This window comes from Cygnus olor, chromosome 1 (genome assembly GCF_009769625.2).
Source record: "Cygnus olor isolate bCygOlo1 chromosome 1, bCygOlo1.pri.v2, whole genome shotgun sequence".
NCBI classification, from domain to species: Eukaryota; Metazoa; Chordata; class Aves; order Anseriformes; family Anatidae; genus Cygnus; species Cygnus olor.
In genome coordinates, this window is record NC_049169.1 from 22,308,857 (window position 1) to 22,328,850 (window position 19,994).

The 19,994-nt window shown below is 37.6% G+C and overlaps 1 protein-coding gene across 1 annotated transcript in view; it reads left to right on the forward strand.

The window, feature by feature from the left end:
* GRM8 (glutamate metabotropic receptor 8) overlaps positions 1-19,994 on the forward strand; it is a 343,619-nt gene that overhangs the window by 44,855 nt on the left and 278,770 nt on the right. Inside the window, 1 exon segment of the mRNA XM_040549625.1 lies at positions 18,800-19,016. Coding sequence (XP_040405559.1) covers positions 18,800-19,016 — 217 coding nt within the window.

A 19,994-nucleotide genomic window follows, 5' to 3' on the forward strand; every position in this document is an offset into this window, starting at 1 on the left:
GGACTCGTAAGGGTTTTTACACCAGTCCACAAAGCAGTTAGCTGTAGATAATACTCTAATTTGGGAGATAGAGTGCCTTCAAAAGTAAGGTGGTTTTCTTTTTCAGTGTGCTGTACGGGAGTTATGTTTTAGACAGCTGCGTCTTTTCATTGCTGCACAGTATTTACCATCCTCTTTCCCAAGATTCTCTCGCCCTATTTTCAGAAGTTTGCCTTGAAGTACTACTGATTTTCTTTGGCCTTGAATACTATGCATTATAAATATGATTTGCTTAGAAGTTTGTAATGCCTTTTTATCAGTGGTTGGTGTGGCTGTGCAGCTGTTCAGCAATTACATACTATGGAGCTGAGCAGAAACTTTAAGACATGAACCATTTCCAGGGAAGTCTGGTAATTGAAAAAAACCTGACCTAAAAGTGAAACCTCAAATACTGAAAAATGGAAATAGACTTGTCTCTGCAAGTGTTATGATAGTTTTGAATGTCACTGCGTTTGAAGGAATATCCATAAGGAGCACTGGGCTCAGCACCGATTTAAATCATGTTTCCCTCAGTGGTGAAAAATAATTTTAAATGTCATCTGTTTAATTGTTTGTTATGCCTAATTAAAACTGGTAATTTATTTGATTTATTTGTAGCATACTTAATATGTTGCTTTAGAGAATAGAGAAATAGAGAAATTTAAAAATAGAGAAATTTGATTTGTAATTACAAAGATTGTAATTTGTAATTACAAAGATTGGGGATTTCTTAAAACATCTCTTTCAAACTGTTTTTATTCTGGTCAAAATTAAGGCCATTTTGGTAATGCGGAGTTCTGTCATTCTGAAAAGATGAATAATGGGCAAAGGGAGCATTATACCTAATGACAAACTATTCTTGTTCTATAGATGGCAAGCATGATAGCAAGAGGATGCTCTTTCTTACCTTCAGAAAGATTTAGCAGCCTGTGCCCTTATTTATTCTCACAGTGACTTAGCTGGAGCTTTTGCTGTGGTCTGGGGCATGCAGCACAAGCAAAGGTGCATTGGGCTGGGGAGGCTACAACTGAAGTGCACTTGTGCTGGAGCAGTAGCTGTGAAGGCTGAGGTTGGAAAACAAAATAAATCTGAAACAACATATTCTGGAGGAAGGAGTGGGTCCTTATAAAAATTAATAAAATGTTCCAAGAGCTGTTTAGTGTAATGGTATTTATGAAAAAGAAATTGATTAGATGAGAAGGACATTTTTCACAAAGAACATCTTCAAAATGATGTGGAAAGGGCAGAAAGGTTTTTCATCTTGCTTTGCTGATGTAAAGTTGACCTTTTTAGCTGGTGGATGGAACTGATATGTGCTTCAGAAATTATTTTTGGACAAATACATAAGCAGCTTATTGCAAAAATATCTTGAGTTTTCTAGATGGTGAAGACTGTCAATCTCAGCAAGGTTCTGCTTTTCTAGTGTTCTTTAGGGCTAGTGGCGCTCCTCATGTGAGAATACCATGACTCTCTGGAAACTGGCAATTAGCAGAGAGAGGTATACACTTGCCTTATCTTACTTACTGTCCATATTATGGGATCAAAATCAGGGTACATGAAGGACCCAAAAATTCCCTGTCATTTTGCTAGTGATGCACAATTCTAGCCACTAGGGCTGCTGCAGAGTATTTTTACACTCTAAGTATGTGCACATCTCCATATTTTAAGAAGTCATGAGAGTTTATTACTTGGGTGAATGCAAATCCCCCTTTTTGTGCTGTTGCAGAATGTGATGTTTGCACAGAGAGTAGAAAGTTTATGACGAAATTTTTGAAGTCTGCTTGCTTTTTAAGGCTCAGCAATATCTTTTAATCCTCCTTTATCATTTTAATGATTTACTGAATGAAATTTAATATAGATTTTTTCCCCATGGCAAGTCTTAGAGAAAGTAACCTCAACATCAGGTTGTACAGCTGCAATTCCTAAGGTAGCAACAAATCTCTACAGGTTTACGTTCTTGCATGTTTGCCTTGACTGTGTTATATTTACTCCCCTTGTCAGGACATACAGAAGGACTAAAATTAGGTCAGATAATGTCTATTTCCATTTAAATTCTAAATTTAAACAAGGATTGAGGCAAATATTTGCTGGCTCTTTGGAACACCGAGAGACATCTGAATATTATTGAGGCTGTGACTTTAATCTAAATTCTTTTTACAGTCACTGGAGACAAAAAGGTCTCCAGTAAAGGTTTATCAGTCCATTTAGATGTGAATTGCCCAGTGGAGGTGTCTGTCTCTCTTCATTGACAACAGAGAACACCTAGGGCAAATACACTCAAAACTCAGTCCCATCACCAGTAAGGTGGGATGAACAAGCCTCCTGCTCAAAGCAAGGCCAGCTATGAGATCAGACCAGTTTGCTCAGATCTTTACCCAGATGGGTTTTGAAAACCCCTGAGGATGGAGAGAGACTCTCTGAATAGCCTGTTGCACTGCCTGACTGTTCTCGTGGTAGAAAAGTTTCTCTTCATATCAGTCTGAATCTGTCCTGTTTCCAGTTTTGCCTGTTGTCTCTCACCATGTCACCATGCATGCCTGTGGAGAGCCTGGCCCCACCTTCTGATTCTGCAGGGCTGCTGTTCAGTTTCCCTGAAGCCATCTCTTCAGGCTGAACTAATCCAGCTCCCTCAGCGTCTCCTCAAAGAGCAGGAGCTCCAGCCCCAACCATCATGGTAGACCTCCACTGGACTTGATCCAGTTTGTCCATATCTGTCTTGTACTGAGGGTACTCATTGCCTTTTAACGTTGTCTCTACACTATAAGTTCCCTGCTTAGTCAAGCAGATTTTCTGATATGTCTGCTGAAGTACTGCTCTTGCACTTTTAAGACGCTGTCCTGAAAGACCTGACAGCTTCCCCCAATGCCTTTATTTCTCAGAGCTGCTATAGGATCACTCCTAGCATTTTCCTGAATAAGTCTGCTGATCTGAAGTTCTGGCTCTGCACTCTGCTATCGTACACTAGATATTAAGAAGTAGAGCCCAGCACAGTTTCATTTTTTGTTACATTCAACATTAAACATCTTTATCTTATTTCTAGCCCTAATTTTTCTCTTTTCCTCATTTTAGCTACTGGATCCTGCCATTTTTTTGTTTATATAAGGAAATAAGTTTTCTGCCAGTGGCAGACACTAATGTATTAGACAATCAAATCACCTCTTGATCTTTAGTTGTTGAATTCATTCTTATCTCAGCTGCAAGGCACCACCATTAAGAAGCAGCTGTACTAACAGGTGACTCATGCAAGCAGGTGGAAATTATCTGGCATATAGGAAAGTTTCCTGAAGCAGATATAATTAAGTATTAGAGCAGAGAGAGTTTTTAGAGAGCTGCTGGGGATGTAGTCAGTTAGGAAAAAAAAAAAAAAAGGCAAAAAAAAAAGGCAAAAAAAAAGGCAAAAAAGCGCTTTGGTTTGTATTTCTTTATTGTTTGAGGTAATAATAAAAGTCAAAACTCAGGGTGTAAGTAAGTTTTGACTCTGTAGAGCATCTGTTGACTAATCAAAGCAGGTATTCCAGACTTTACCTTCCAACTGTTCTTTAGATTGAATGTTTACAGTCAATAAAAAAGATAATATATTTTTCATACTCTGAGAGAGATTTCAGTATTTAACTAGCTGCTTCTTGCATTCTAAACAGAGTAAATTAACTCATTTTGAATATACATCAAGAATATATTATTAACTGGTATGCCTGAGCATGTTAATTTTTTTTTAGATTTAATTTCTGCGACAGGTATGAGCTGAAGTGAGATAAGATGTGGAAATTGATGCAGTGTGAGAAGAATCTCAAGTGCTTCTTATTTCTTGAGAATATGTAGGTGTGTATATAGAAGCTTTAAAAAAGATACGTGTGAGAAGATCACATTTCTGATCGTCTGCTTGATTCTTCGGCTGTTGTTTATGGTAAAGTCCCATGTCTGTGAAAAGCTTCCTTGACCTTAATAAGCACTTGGACAGTGAAGTTACTCAATCTGGGACTTGAACTTCAAACTTTCTGAGGAAACAACTTAGGGAACAAAAGAAACGTGCATTAGTTTTGTTTTATAGTTTCAAAATTATGAAAGGTGAAGCTGATGTTGATTGTTAATTGTATTCCTAGAATCTTTTTCTGTAGATCTGAGATTTTTCAATGGCTATGGTGAAATGATAGCATGGAGACTATCCAGTAATTCCCCATGCAGAGAGTCTTCCTGCTAGCACTATCTGTGGTGTATGACACATATGCTTTGAAACTGAAAGAAAAGCCTGAAGAGGTATTGTTGAACAGAGTTTTTCTGTTTACTTCATTGTTTTTAGGAAAAGTTGAGAAAAATACAATCCATAATAACAGTAGCTTATGGTTTGAAGTGACCACTCCTAGTATGGGAAGGGGAAAATAAAAATTGCTGTGAGGAAAAAGGCAATGTTATAATGTGGCTGGCCCAGCACTTGTGCAAAGACTGAAATGACCTCCTGTCCAGCAAACTGTCGGTACTTGCTGAGACTTTCTGTTACTCTATGGCTGAATCTATAGGACTTAATATAATGGTACAACCTGTGCACTTAGTTTCTTGATCTCATCGTGCATCCCTTGATAGAACAGATGAAGTGTCCCAGAAATGGTGGCTTTTTGATGCAGTCATGGGATGCTCTGTGCTTTCGGACATAGCATAGGGCAGTACTGTGGTTTGCTTTCTTTGTATGCAGTTCCTTGGGTGAACTCCTAAAGGACTGAATGGAGGGCAGCAGAGCTACCACCCCACCTGGACTGTATAAGCACAGAGAAGCTTTTATTTCTTGGAGTATCAAGAAACGTGCAGAGCCTTTGCCCCGATACAGAAGGGTGAGCCGTTGCTGCCCCCTGTGGCATGACAGCTGTGCTCTGCCTCCTGCAGAGCTGCATGAGGCTGAGGAACCATGCTCTGCCCTCTGTCTCTTCCCTCCCTGCCTGCGGCAGAGGTGGCCTTGAGCCTGTAAGACTGCAGACAGAAGTGTAAGGGATTTTCCTCCTCCACTGTTTACAATTAAGATGCTGAAGCAAGGAAGGTGTCTTCACCTACCAGAGCTTCTGAGGGAAGTGGCAGAAGCTGATCTTCCACCTTGGTGTTTCCCGATGACTTATGTCCAGGCGCTTTGTGTCTTGTGAACCCTGTTTCTGCCCTTATTGCCTCATGTGCTGTCTCATGAGTGAAAGCACTGAACACAAAGACATTTGTTTCTGCAGCTAATTGCCCATCTGACACTAAAGTTCTGCTCTGCCGCTGGCTGCGGGGCATGGCAGGCTCCGGCGACTCCAGCCCTTAGGCTTGTATCCACCAGTCAGTAGGAAGAGTGAACTGGCCTCTGAAAGTGCCCTTTGCTTTGACACTGTAGATGATAAAGGGACTCAGGGGCTATTGGCCACCAGTGCAGGCACTGATTGTAGTTCTGTTTTATGTATTCTGTACAACTCTCTCTGTATGTGAAGACATATATTTGAAACCATTAGTTTTGTCAGAGTCTGGCTGTTGTGACATCTGTTTATGTAAAGGCTTTATTTTTTTTATCTCTCTCGAGTAAAATATTCTTAATTGCTTGCTCAGCCAAATTAAGTGAGTGGAAAGGATATATGTTATAACACGTACAGGGAAAAATTCTCAGAAATAACAGGTAAGACTGATTGACGTACAAATGTATAGAAAATAACCATTCAATTGCATGGGGAATTCTGTCTGGCAGAATTTTCTCTTATCCTAATAGGGAGTGAAATTGCATTTCTTTAGAAATCTGGCACAGAAAAGATTTACAGATCATTTTGGAAACTTCTACATAATACTCTTGGACCCCTTAATTGTTCTCATAAATCTGGAGAGTTATATTTGGACTACCTAGCCCAGATAAAATAAGACCTCACACAACCCTCTTATGTGCCTAAAGTGGTACTCAGACATCACAGTCTGTGATCTGTAAAGATGTTCTTGGATCTGTGAAACTTCTGGTGTCTAATTTTGGCCAGTAAAGTTCTCTTAGCGTTTACAGTTCAGTGACTACATTTACCCACAAGGGCTGCCACATTAAGAGTTAACTTATTGCCTAAATGTTCGGCAAACATATAGAATATTAATTTTAATTTTTGGCAAACAAAATATTAATTTTATTCAGCGTCAAACATGTACATCAAGAAGTGAAGACCAGATCCTGGGACCTGGTCAAATGCTCTCAGCTCAAATGCATTGTACAACTGTGCAGCCATGTCTACTGTGTGTCTTTGTTCTCTGCCTTTATTGAGCTCAGCTGCACAGCATCCTGCTGCCATGGAAGAATGAATGCATCCTCCCCCCATTTCAGTCTTCACAATGTCTCAGTGTTAAGGCTCTGTGGGAGAGGTGGTTCAGGCTGTGTACAAGCTGATGATGACATAAGAGCTGTGTTTCATGTTTTGGCTTCTTCTATAACCCTTTCTACATTGGTTTCTAAGCTAGGGGAAAGGGACTTGAGTAGGTTCATGAGCCCTACACAGAAGAAAGTCTCCCAGTGAAGAATGAAGGTGCAAATGGATAAATGTGGGCACTACAGCAACTAACTTTTCTTAAATAAATAAATAAAGCAGTTGGAAATCATAACAATGTCCTCTTCTCCAGACATCTTTTTAAAAGAGAAATGTGGAGCTCTCTTAGGTGTGGAGGTGGCTGTGGGTTATCAACTGCAGTCTCAGTTACACCTACACCAAAGAAATGGGTTTTTGGACACATCTCTCACTTGGTATTTCCTACTGACTAGCTCAGGAAGTATATGAATCCCATTCCAAGGTGCTCAACTCCACCATATGCTGCATAGGCAGCCCATGTGCCAGACAGAGCCCACAAATTCTCTTCCAATAAACTTGGGCACTTTGCTGTCTTTACGATTAAAAAGATCTACAAACTGTGAAAGAGAAGACAGACTCAAGACATCAAAAACAAATGCTTCAAGGTTGTGTGGGTAGTTTTTTTTTATTTTTAAAGAAATCTAGATGACATTGATATTTCATGGTATAAATATGTTGATTTTTTTCAGTTTGCAGTTTTAGACCAAATCTTCCAGTGTCTGGAAGTGGATAGGTGACACTGATATGCAGAAATATATTTGTGAACCAATTTCAATAAGTAGATGGAAATGGAATTGTATCAGGTTCAGCACAGGCTGGCATTCCCACACCACTTGTCATCAGGAGCATCCACTCAGGCTTTTGATGTCTCCAATGTTTATTCAATGCTCTTGACACTTTTAAATCTAGTTTAGTGTAATTTTGCTTTTGATGGGGTCTTTTAACATATGCAGCAACAGACTGAAGGAGGACAATTTCAAAATAAAAGATGTTCACTCATCAAAAGCTGCTATGGTATTCAGAAGCAGTACAAGGTACTCTAGTTCCTGATACAAATCATTTGTGCACAGTATACAAAAGGAAATTTCCAAAGACTACTGATCAGTACATCAAAGCACTGCATAGAGTGGCTGCAAACTGAAACAGTCTGGTGAACGTGGGGTTCTGCTAGGCATCTGTAATAAAAGTAGGTTCTTAAAAATGAGTGTTTTGTATCTGTCAAAGGAAAAGTCTTCTCCTGTCTCAGTCTATAAATGTTCCCAATATTTGGTCAGAACAGGACCAATTGGCTTCTTGTTCTGCCTGAAGACACTGAATTGTTGTGCATTGATGTGGTGATTTCACATCCCCCTTTCAGATAGAAGCAAGCATTTGTATGGAGCCCTGGGGCCAAGGTTCCCTTCCCTGTCCACTGAAGTGCTAGGTGGCTGTGCTGATAACCACAGGCATGAAGCCAGGCAGAGGAGCCGCTTCTTGGAGCAGCGGAAAGAAGTTGTCAGTGAGCTCTGCCTCTGACTACTGACATCCTTACAGAAACATGGGGTGTCACCAGGGTTGCTGAAATGGTGGGAAAAAATGAGTGGTGGAGCTTTTCCAGCTTATTGTAAGCTCCTCACCTCTCTTCATTCAGCATCCTGCCAAGCTGCTGAAGTATGTTGTTCATGGTGGGACCAGACTTATAGGGTCAAGCTAACTGAGGATAACTTTTAAGAACCTTCAAAAGGGCTTATATGTCATCTGTATTTGTACTTAGAGATATTGGCGAGTCACAGCTAGGAAGGAAATCCCCATCACACTAACCAGGAGGGCTAAGGCTAGCACTCAAACAAGGCTGTATGGTGGTGATAACAGCAAACTGATTTATACTTAAATTGGAATGAATAAAAATAGGAAAAAGGAGAATTTGCAGAAATGATGTGAAATGCTCATCCAATATAAGTTATTTTCCTGCACCAAGTATTGCTTTTGCTGACTTTGTGGATGTGTTTCCAACACAGTCGGAGAGCAAAATTGCATATTATGAGGAATGAAGCCTCACTCAGTAGACTAGACTGAGGAGCGACCCTGTCCAGGCTTGCTTCAGAGAGAGTTCTCCTTTGCCCTTTCTGCTGGTCCAAGTGAAAACACCGAATATCTTTGAACCATCAGCTGCCAAGAGGGAGAAGCAGAAGTGCAGCTGAGAAAGCCCAAATTAGCTCTTTAGAAACTAATCACTGTCTACTCTTCCTTCTCATCTCAGTCAAGTTGTGGTTGAGAAGGGAGGAGGGAGTCAGAAGAGACAGGGAAAACCAGGAATGAAGGCAAAGGGCTGTCTGGAAAGAGAAGTTCATACAGAGGAAAAAAATGTCAGGGAAAATTATCTCTCTGTATCTACACCTATATACATAGGGATAGATAGATAAAAATTTCTGTTTTAATTCCTGACTATCAGTGCAATCCTTTTGGAGATTTTACTAGTGACTGCTAGCAGAGTCAAAATAAATGATGAACAAGTTTGGACTTGTGCCTCTGATATGCCAGAGCATGGCATAAAAAACTCCTTTTGTTGTGTGGTTTGTTTGTTTGTGAGTGTTCAGCATGATTTGTAATGTTTAACCTTTCCTACGTGAATGACAATGTTTATTAAATACAGGTATTTTTGAAAGCCGATTGTTTTGCTTTCTGTTTGCTACCATCTATTATTATGGGTATTCCATGGAGTCTATCTGAAGTGCCCTTATTTTTATTTTTATTAATTTTAATTTTAATTTTTATTTATTTTTATTTTTATCTATTTCTATTATTTCTATTTCTATTTCTGTTTCTATTTCTATTTCTATTTCTAAAGCTCAGACTTCATTTGTCAGTATTTCTTGGTCTTACTACCCAGTTAGAAAGGCTCTGGGCACAGTTTGTGCTTTTCTGACTTTTTGTCTGTGGAGCACTCTTCAAAGCACCATGCTACTGTATGAAGACCTGCTCACCTCACGTCAATTCTTCATTGCCAGTGCGCCTGCGTGGTTCAGTTTAAATATTTAGGCTTCCACAACTTTCCAAAATTCTGTAGGATCTGTTGTGGACAGTCTTCAGACCAGTAGCAGCATGGTCCTATGTTGTGTATACACTACTGTGCACTCACTGGGGTTGCCTGGATTTTGATCTCTCTGCTTGCCCTGACGCTTTTCATGTGATACTCCATGGATCAATGTACTAACAAACCTCAGTGTTTAAGTCGGAGATCAGAATGGAAATCTAGTAATGATGGAACAGAAGAGATATTGCCATATGGTTTTTAGAAGACATGGTAAGGAGGATACTTTTTGTCCTGGGTCACTCTATTATTTTTAAAAGTACATGAAGAGAAAGAAAGGCTTGGATATTGATCCCATAGGCCTCAGACCTTAGTGCATAGATAACTCCCAAAGTTTTGATTGGTAATGTTTTGTCTTTTTTTTTTTTTTCCAACTTTTCTACCAGTAGCAACTGGACTTAGTGACTCACTGTGGCCATACAGGAAACATTTAATCCTTTGGAGATGGCTTGAGACTGGCTAATGTTTTCTTCTTGTAAATTTGAGGTTAAAAACAGAATGGAAAAAAGTTCAACTGCTGAGGCTGATTGGTTAAAGAAAAGAAGAAAAATCATTTGAAAACCAACAAAAAAGAACACCTTTCATTTCTCTTCTTTCAGGTCTATAATATATAAATTTCAAATGATGTTTTATAATCCTGTATGAACAGGCTATGCTGCAGAGGGAATCCCCAGCTATGGTGAATCATAGGGATTCCCTTAATGTTCTCTGATATGAGGTATCCGAGGCATTAGTGCAGGCCAGACAGATTACAGGGAATCTGGGCTTTCTGGTGCAATAACTGAAGTGTAGGCAGCATACACTAAACCACGTGAAAGCACTCACTAAAGCAATGGGCAGATGTGTCTGGGCAGCTGACCGCTGTCTATGTACCTTTCACAGTTGTGGAGAGAGCTGCGAACAATATGAAATTTGCTTTCCTTCCTCCTGATGTTTTTCAGATACTCATGGCATTATGCTGGCAGCATGGGTAGCAGAAGGATAGCACTACTGCTCAGCCAGTGGTGTAAGGGGAACTGGGCTTACAACATTGAAAAGTGAATGCAGAGAGCAGAGTTGTCCATTAAACATAGCACCTATCTTGCACCCTGCTGAGAGCATCCTCTTCTTCCATAGTGATGGTTTCTCTAATCAGGAAAAGCTCCCCTGGATAACTGCATGTCCTCGTGGGTGAGTCTCTAAAGCTGGCTGCTGTGCTGTCTGTGGTTCTAATTAGTAAATGAATGTAAAGGAAAACTGGATTTGGACAGAGGAATACCTTGTGGCTACAAGGTAATTTTATTACTACTGAATAATAATAAAAAAGTTGGCTTTATTAGTTTAGACTAAAAGTAATACGTATCTTTAAATATTTTTTCAAACTCATCAGAAGAGTTCATAGTTGCAGACAGCACTGACATAACAGGCCCTAATGAGGAAAGTGAGGTTAAAAAAGCTTTGAAATGTCAGACTTCACATTGTACTCAGCAGAGATTGACACAAATTTAACATATTGATAAGCATAATTAAGTACGGTTTTCCCCATCAAGTAGAAAGGGAGTTTTAATAGTTTAAGAAGTCCCTAAAGCTATCTGGGCATCCTTGGTTTCTCCTTTGATTTAATTGGAGAACATAAGAAACTGTAAAGTAAATGCTAACAGCCATTCCCAACCTTAAGGTTCCCACCCTCCCCACCTTGTGATTTGATCTCAGTATGAATATTACTCATTTGATCTACTGTTTCTTCAGTTTATTATTCAGTGCTTGGACCTCAGCTGGGTTTAAAGTATTTGGAAAGAGGCTGCCTACATATGGTGGATAATTTAATGTGTGACTGCTTATCATAGCTGGGTTTTTAGAGAGGTAAAACTCAGGATTTAAAAGGATGTGGAAATACCAGAATAGAGCTCCCTTACTGAGAAAATGCCATTGTTAAACATTTATCAATAGACTGTCTTGCACAGAACATTGATGACAGTTCAAGCTGTCCTTAGATGGATTCTTGTCCTCCTGGAGTTACACAGCAATGCACAGCACGACAAGATGTCATTCAGCTATAAAAACGTTCGTAATGCATAAATATCCTTTTAATGTTTTTGCCCTAAAGTGCATCATAGAGCACAAAAACACATACTTTCTAGAGTGGTAAATTTGTTTTGTAGATGCTGCATCTGTTATGGGTTTTGAGCTTGAAATATCACTTTTTTCTTTTTTTTCTTTTGTAGTATCCCTTGTGTGTAATTAAAAGTAATGACTTCTAATGAGTCCCTGACCTACTTCAACACACTGGAACCAAACTACTACTCAGATTTGAATAGTTAATATTATACACATTCCTTCTTTGTTGTGTCCTGTTCTATGAGAGCAGTGCAGAGGTCACAAACTAAAACGCTCTTGCTGTAACCCATCTGGTTAGACTTTATGAAAGATATATTCTGGTTGATGGGAATAAAATGGAATGTTATGGAGCTTTAATATTTCCTCATCCCATAACTCGATGCTATACAATTATGTGTTTTAATTAGAAGAAATTCTCTACAGTAATTCAGTTCGTTCAGAATACCATAGTTGCTGGTCAATTTGACCACCAGAGGTAACCTCAGAAAAAATCTGCCTCCACAATGTTTCATGTACCAGGCCAACATGTGATGGTTGTGAAAATAATTTTGTTGACCACAAACCATGCTGCTCTGATTTGTACCTATGTTCTTTTCTCATTAAAACCTCATTGCAGTTCATTGAAGGTATATTCTGCTCAGGAATATGTCCTCAGAAGGTAACTGGTAGCAACAGAAGTAAAGTAAAGCCAGTGAAAGAGTAATATGAAGTAAAAAGTAAAATAATTTACCCATTTCAACTCAGAAACACTTAGGCGTGATGGATCACTTATTCCCCTATATCTGGGGACAAAACAGCAATAGCTAGTTGGATTTTATCACAAAGACCGTATCTTTGCACAAAACTATACAAAGAGAAATTAAAAAGAAAATAAATTTGAAACTGCCTTATCATTAGATCCTCATCTTTGGGTGTGTGAATTGAAAGCACCCTTGAAAAGAACCACTATGATATTTAAAGCAAAGAGAATGACTTGGAATAAATCAAATGGTTTAAAAAAAAATTCTGCATTCCAAGTGAAATCAGCTAATGTCACCTTTCAGTTTATACTTTTGTTTTTTCCCATTCCAAAGCTCTTAAATTCTACTAAACTCTATCTCCCTCTCCTTTCTTTTTTATTTTTTTTGGTCTAAATGTATTTTAAATTGTATCCATCTAGGTGAAAAGCATAACTGTATTTTGCTGCTTTTGCTCTAGCAGATTAGAACATATATTTTGGGGTAAAACTATTGTAGTTCTTGAACAAGATACCTTACTGGACATGTGACAGATACTGTGGTTAACAGATGTCTCTCAAATGGTATCAGTCCTTAACATAAAGAGAGAACATCAAGTGTATGTTTCTAAATAAATATAGTTTATAAATACATGGTTATAAATATAAATGAATATACATATGCATCTACTGGGAAAATAATTTTTGACAGATTGCTCCTCCTCATGGTAAAATCCATGGAAAAAGGCTGAATCAGAAAACTTCATATGTTGAAACTTTTTCTCAACATCAGCTCTAACAGAAGTGGTTTGTAGACAGTGAAGCTGGCAAGGCTTCACCCTGCTGTGAGCACTGAAAGGGGCATCTCATATCTCTGAAGGCATTAATGGGTGTCAATGTATTTATTAGTGTTGGTTTGTTCTCAGAAAGAAGGAAACTAGGTCTCTAGTGATGGCATGGGTGACCTATTCATTTTTTGTCGTAGATGGAGAGATGAAGACATTACAGAAGGAAACTGATAATTAGCTGTGCTAATCATCATGTGTAGCAAAAATGAGTGGGGTTGTGAGATTCAGTGGAAGACATGTAGCTGTATACGGTATTGTTCTAAATTGCATATATAATGGTTGAATTAATCTCCTAGGCTCCCTTTATATCAATGGAAGAAAATGGACAGTTTAAGCATGCATTTTATATCCTCCTACAGTTAGTAACAAAACAGAACATTTTTAGTCTTGTTGGTATAGTGCAAGATGTTATTAAGCCTCATCAAACTCTTTTGAATCTTGAATGTCTACCCTGAGTGAGTTTAGCATTACTGTACTGCAGGCTGACACGTTTCTCTGAAGTAAAAGCAGGCTAAGATGATTCTCTGCCTGATGGCAATTTACAAATGTGACTAATAGCTGAAAGGTAGTGACCTCAGCGCTCATCCAGCAACCATTCAATATCTAAGCCCCAAGGATTCATTTCACTGCTGTGAGTTTTTTTGTACTCACAAAGAACTCTTGCTGTACAGAAGAGGGAATAAAAATCTTGAAAAGATGGGGCCATTAATGATTAATGATAGATATTTAAAATTCAAAAAAAATCACCAAGATGGAAATATGTTTCCACAGTCAAATTTTATTTCAAGCAGTTTTAGTTCTTTGCAAGATTTATTAATTGGTGGTAAAATGCCAGTTGATATTGAACAATCACTAACGTAAAATTTATTGTTTTCAATTTGTTAGCTAAAATTATTTCTATTTTTAATGTGCTATTGCTAATAGTTAAAAAAAAAAAAAGAAAAAGGAAAAGAAACAGATGACTGCTCAGTGATGAGAGAATGAAAAAGGGAAATAAAATGCTAGTTGATATGTTAAAGTTAGTAGTGGTAGGACTGAGTAGGTAGTGAAACTGAAGATGAGAGTGAAGTAGTGGTAGGACTGAGTAGGTAGTGAAACTGAAGATGAGAGTGATTTAAGCCCATTACGCTGCGTGACTGTATAGCATGGTTACTGCTGCGAGTGTAACTCATAATCAGTAATGTTCAAAATTACTGGTGATTCCTATCTCAGGTCTTTTTTTTCGTATGAGCTTATCTCATTTCACTGTCTGCTATTCTACTCCCAAATCATGCTTTCAGCTGAAAGGCTGTATAAAGGAAGATGGCATTTGAAGTGACCAGCTGATACTTTACATTGACAAATGTAGCATGGAAGTGGATTTGAGAGCTCAATAAAAAGATTCCACTGAACTTCTGTACAAAACTTGGACAGAATATCATAGAGGAGAAGGCATACTAAGAGCTGCCTTCTGTGATTTACTGCTTTCTTTACTGGAAAGGCAAACCTAGGTCACTGAGTTTTCTCTACTGTTCCTAGTACAACACCTTTATTTGGATCCCTGCATTGGACCCACCAAATAGGTCCACAGTAATCCTCCCCTATAAATAGTCCTGGAAGTGGGAGTGGTAGATGTCTTTTATTTTCAGTATATGGGAGACTGGAAGTGGTTCACCATTTGGCTGAAATAAATGAAACATAATGTTAGCTGCTTTGGCTCTTCTGAAGTTGTCTGCACCTGCTCCATCAGGGAGTAGAAGTCTGTTCTGTAGTAATGCTTGGTAGATATTTCATATAGATTTGTTTCCTCTTTGAAATGCTGCCATAATCACAGTTTTTGGAGAGTTAGTTCTGAACGTAACTGCTCCATCTTCTTTGATCTTCTGGGAAAAGGAGATCTTTAGAGACAGATTTAAAATCAGCTTGGAGATGTACAGAAAAATCCAGGGAAAACCGGAGACTGTACTTGACTGATGTCAAGTTTTGGTTTGAATCTATCTTGAAGGTTTAGCCTATCTACTTGCTTACAAGCAATTGTTTTATTGTTTTATTTGTCTTCCCCTCCCCCCTTTCCCCTCCTCCCCCCCCACCCCATTTTAAAACAAACAAACAAAGAAACAATCAAAAAACATACAGAATAATTTTCTGATGCCAGTGACTGTGGTTAATAGAGAGAATGAGATGAAGCCATTACTGACTTAGGTTAAAGGACTAAGGGAATGCTGGTAGTTTTAATTGTAGCTCAGTATGCTCCAGGATTAAGACCAGTCCATACTAAAATTGGATATATTTCAAATCCAAACACTGTCGTTAGTTTCACACTATAAACATCTGTCTTCAAATAGCATTAGGTTTTTCAATAGATCAGCTCAAGCTTAAAAATAACAAAATAAAAAATAAGGCTCCTATGAATTTATCTGCATAATAATTTCAAAGAGTTCCAGACTGTCACCCACCAGAAGTAGAAAGTTTATCAGCAGATTAGGTTAATGGGGGGCAGTGGCCAAACCATAGGATAGGAAAGAATATGACAAAAAATAGAATCAATGAACATTCAAACATAAGTGCTTTTAGCAATTGTCAGTGAATGTGACAGCTGTTGTGTGAGAACTGATGTGAATATAGTTACATAATCCACTGTTTTTCCCTTTTTTCCCTCAAAGAAAGGATGTGCTCTTGACAATACCGTATAGCACTTAAATACAAATCAAATGTTAAGTGTATTGTATTTAATTTTGAAAATTTAGACTGAGAAATCTAGAATGAAAAATGTAGGAGCAAAAGACCCTTTACAGGTCTCTTTCAAAATGCATATTTACATCTCAAGGGGCCAACAGAACTTCCAGCATAAATACTTAGTGCATTTAGGGAGTTTTAAAAACACATATTACTGAATTGATAGAGCATAACTGTTCTCTTGCTTAGGCAGCATTGTGCTCTATCTCATAAAATGTACTTGGGGACACGTAAAATGGTTTATTAAACTTACAGTCCATAACTAAGGTTGTTACATTTTAATGTATATATTTTTTGTTCATGGATTATTGAACCACTAAATACCAACAATTTGTCTTCGTGCTAAACAATGTCTGTGAACATTGTTCTGAGTGTTTTCAAGTAACTGTGTTACTCTTGAACATGTCACAAGTCCTCAGCTCTTAAAACTATTTTTCAGTGCTCCCCTATGTATGAATGTGGTGCATTTAAAAGCAGGCAAGGAAGGAAGTGTCTGTTTACTTTTGCATAAAATGCTTTTGTGGAGAGAAATCCATGAGGTATTTCTTAGTGGGAGATCTGCAGATCTGGGAAAAAAATACTTGAATATAAAGTGCTGTCTATAATCATGAAGGATGTATGCAAAAATATGGAGTCTTATACAAAATAAGGAGGCTAGCCAAATATTCCATTGCATGAACCACTTTTCTTGAAATTTAGCCATAGCTTGCTGTTTAGACAATGTTTCTCTCTGTTTTTACATGGCATATATTTCTTGCATGTTGGTAATAAGTTAGCAGAAGTAAAACTGTGGCTGCTTAAGGTGGGCCCAATTTCGGGGCCCATTTCAGGGGTATTTGGTTTGGATCGTATTTACCTTCCCTTCTCTTCCACTGTTTTTAGAAATAACTTTAGGGAAGACGCTGAATGGCAGGGAGCTGAAAAGTAGGAAAGTAGCTTCTCTTCTCTGCCTTTTCTATGGCCCCAAATCAGTGACACTCATCCTCTCTGTTGACCTGAAACATCTCATTGCTCAGTTGTACCAACAGGTTTCATACACATATCTAGGATTTGTTATTAATCTAATGCCGAGGAACAGGAACTGAGAAAGTTAATGGATATATAGTGCAGTGGTCTTGACTTCAAGATTTGCAGTGACAAAATATCTGTCTAAAAGAGCTTTTACTGGTGTTGATTTTATGAATGTTATCGCTGAAATAACTTTCAGCAATGCAACAACCTCAGCATTTTTGTGAAATGGCACACTGAGGTGCAAAATGCCACACAATGGTCTTTTTTTTTTTTTTCTTTTTCCATCTGGAAAAAGACAACTGTTTTAAAAAGTAATAGATTAAATTTTGAAAAGGAATGATATGGGCTCTAAATGCACATAATTTTATTGTTACAGGCCAGAATCTCTCCTCTATAAAGAGATAAAGATGTTTCAAATCTTTTCTGAAAGAAAGGGAATTTATACAAGACAAGATTTGTAAGGAGATTTTATCTTTTATTTTTTCTTGGTGTGTCTTTGCTGTGTTAAGAATAATCATTTCATGAAATATAACATTTAACTTACTTTTTCTGTGATCCTCCCTCTCCTTTATCCTGTTCTTTCTGGTTGTTATTATTCCAGCGTTTCAAATTATTTATTCTGAGGCTTTTCCATGAGTAGAAAATTTCCTAAAGAAGAGTATAGCCAAGATATATAAGAGTTATATCTTTGTGTTTCTGACTGAGAAACGATTTTGCCATCCCTTAGGCTATAAAGTGTTTTATTAGGCTGTAAGAGCCCATGCTGTCTTTAAAGGCAGGGTTAGTGACCAGACTCTGAATAGCATACATATGCCTTAAATCCATCTTTTTATTTTTTTATTTTTTAAATTAAGAAACAATTTATAGGATGTAAAGGTTCCACTAAAACCTTCTGCTTTAGTTTTTAATGTGACAGTGGGCATTTACCTGATCACCTGTTATCTGGAACTGTTAAATGTGGTTCTCAAAAGAATCACTTTAAGAACTCGAAATTGATTCCTTTAAGAATATTTTATATTTTGTAGGATGTGAACTAAGCACCTGCTTTTAACATAGATTATAAATTCAAGAAGATATTTGAGGTATCGTTCATTTCAGGCCAGTATTTCATCACTTTTATCACTGTAAATAAGAAAAACTTTCCCATTTTAAATTAATGTAAATGTTAATTGAACTTTCTTGCACCAAAATACTCTTCAGCATACTTTAATATTGCCTATGGACAACTTCTTCTGGACCTTGCCAAACCACTTATTTAAGATAAGAATTAATAGAAATTCACCCCAGATTATTTTAAATGAAAATACTAATTTATTTTAGAGTCTATTTCAGTTTTTTTTCGTGGATATTTTTTGTTTCCATGAAGAAAGAAGGCTGAGGTGGCTTTTCTCTTTTTTTCTTTCTTTTTTTTTTTTTTTTTTTTTTGTGAAATAGCTTTTGGTATTAACCATATAGTTTCCATATTGTTGAATCATGCTCAATATTAAAACTGGAAAATGAAAAATCAGTGGGAGAGAAAGACTGAAAAGTAGAAGGAGAAGGGAAATGGGAAAACACATACAGGTATATACATATACAAAACAAGGAAATGGAAATAATATACGTTTAACTCATCAAATTTAATTGTAGCATTTTTAAGAATCATAGTCATCAAAACTGAGACCTTCTTACCATCTGTAGTAATAGTAAGCATTCCTCCTTTATAGAAATCTATTCCTATCACAGCCAGGATCACAAAAGAAGTTGTTACACTTACATGTCAACAATCGTGACATCTGGAGAAAAGCAGAACGCATTATTTCTTGGTGAGAGTGTTATGTGATAAGACTTGACTGACATTTTACAAAATTTTAGATGTGTTCTGATCAGTTTATTTAATTAAAACAAGATATTCAGTTCTGCGCAATGCATGTAGATAATCTATTTTAAGCCTTTCAAACACACAAGTAGAGGGAAGGGATATTAGACTGGCTTGAATTACTTGTCATTTTATTTTCAGATACCTCAAATCAGCTATGCATCTACAGCTCCAGAACTGAGCGATAACACCAGGTATGACTTCTTCTCCCGAGTGGTCCCACCTGACTCCTACCAAGCGCAGGCCATGGTTGACATTGTGACGGCTCTTGGGTGGAACTACGTTTCGACGCTGGCTTCTGAAGGAAACTATGGAGAGAGCGGTGTAGAGGCATTCACCCAGATTTCCAGGGAAATCGGTAAGTTTATGTTTATCAGGTTTCGTATTAATAGCTGGCAAGTATTAAATCATTGCTGAGCTTTGCCAGGGTCTATGCAGAATGATCAGAATGCCTGCAGGCAGGTGACCTAGACTCAGGTGGAAGGCTTTGATTTTGATGATTTTGATGCTTGTGGATCTGCCAATGTGACAGTTCTGGCACTAATTTAAGAAAAGTTCAAGAGAGGTAAATAAGTATGTGCCTCATGCCCATTTTGGAAAAGGGAAGCTCCTTAATAGACTTAATAAATATGATAAGTCTCAGTGTGGTCATATAAGGTTGAGATTTACACGAAGAAACTGTTACTGGGGCAAAAAACAACCACCAAATACATTATACCTAGATCTGAGGAAACGTGATTGTTAGCTTAGGAAAATCATAATCCAGTAATACCTTATTTTCCTTGTTCCAGAATATATAAATCCAGAGTTTTTACTTTTGATGAATTTGAACAACAACAAATCTATGAAGTACAAACACATATTCTCATTGTTTTTCCTTCAGGATGAAATGTGCTATATAAATATAGGCATTATTTTGAGAATTATTTTTAAGTTCCTTTGATCTTTTTTTTTTTTTTTTTTTTTTTTTTCACACTACAATAGTTATTTCTGGCCTGAAAAATCAGTTATTTCTCATGAGCAGTATGTTTTGGACACCAAGGAATAAAGATGATGAGTAGCAGGTGGTTTGAAAGAGAGAGAAATTGGCCTTTCACTAACTAAAAAGTTTAATGACAAAATAATATCCTTTCTGAAAAAAAAAAATAAAAATACAAGCAGCCTTCCTGTCCTTCCTGAGAAAGCCTGCGTTAATTTACTGGGTTTGGTTTTCAGGGCATGTACATATGAACTCTCTTTCTTTCAAGTCAGTATGGGTGAGAAAACATCTTCCATTTCAGTCATATGGATAACATCTCAATTGTATGGAAAGGTGCATGTGCATCTCACGTACTTA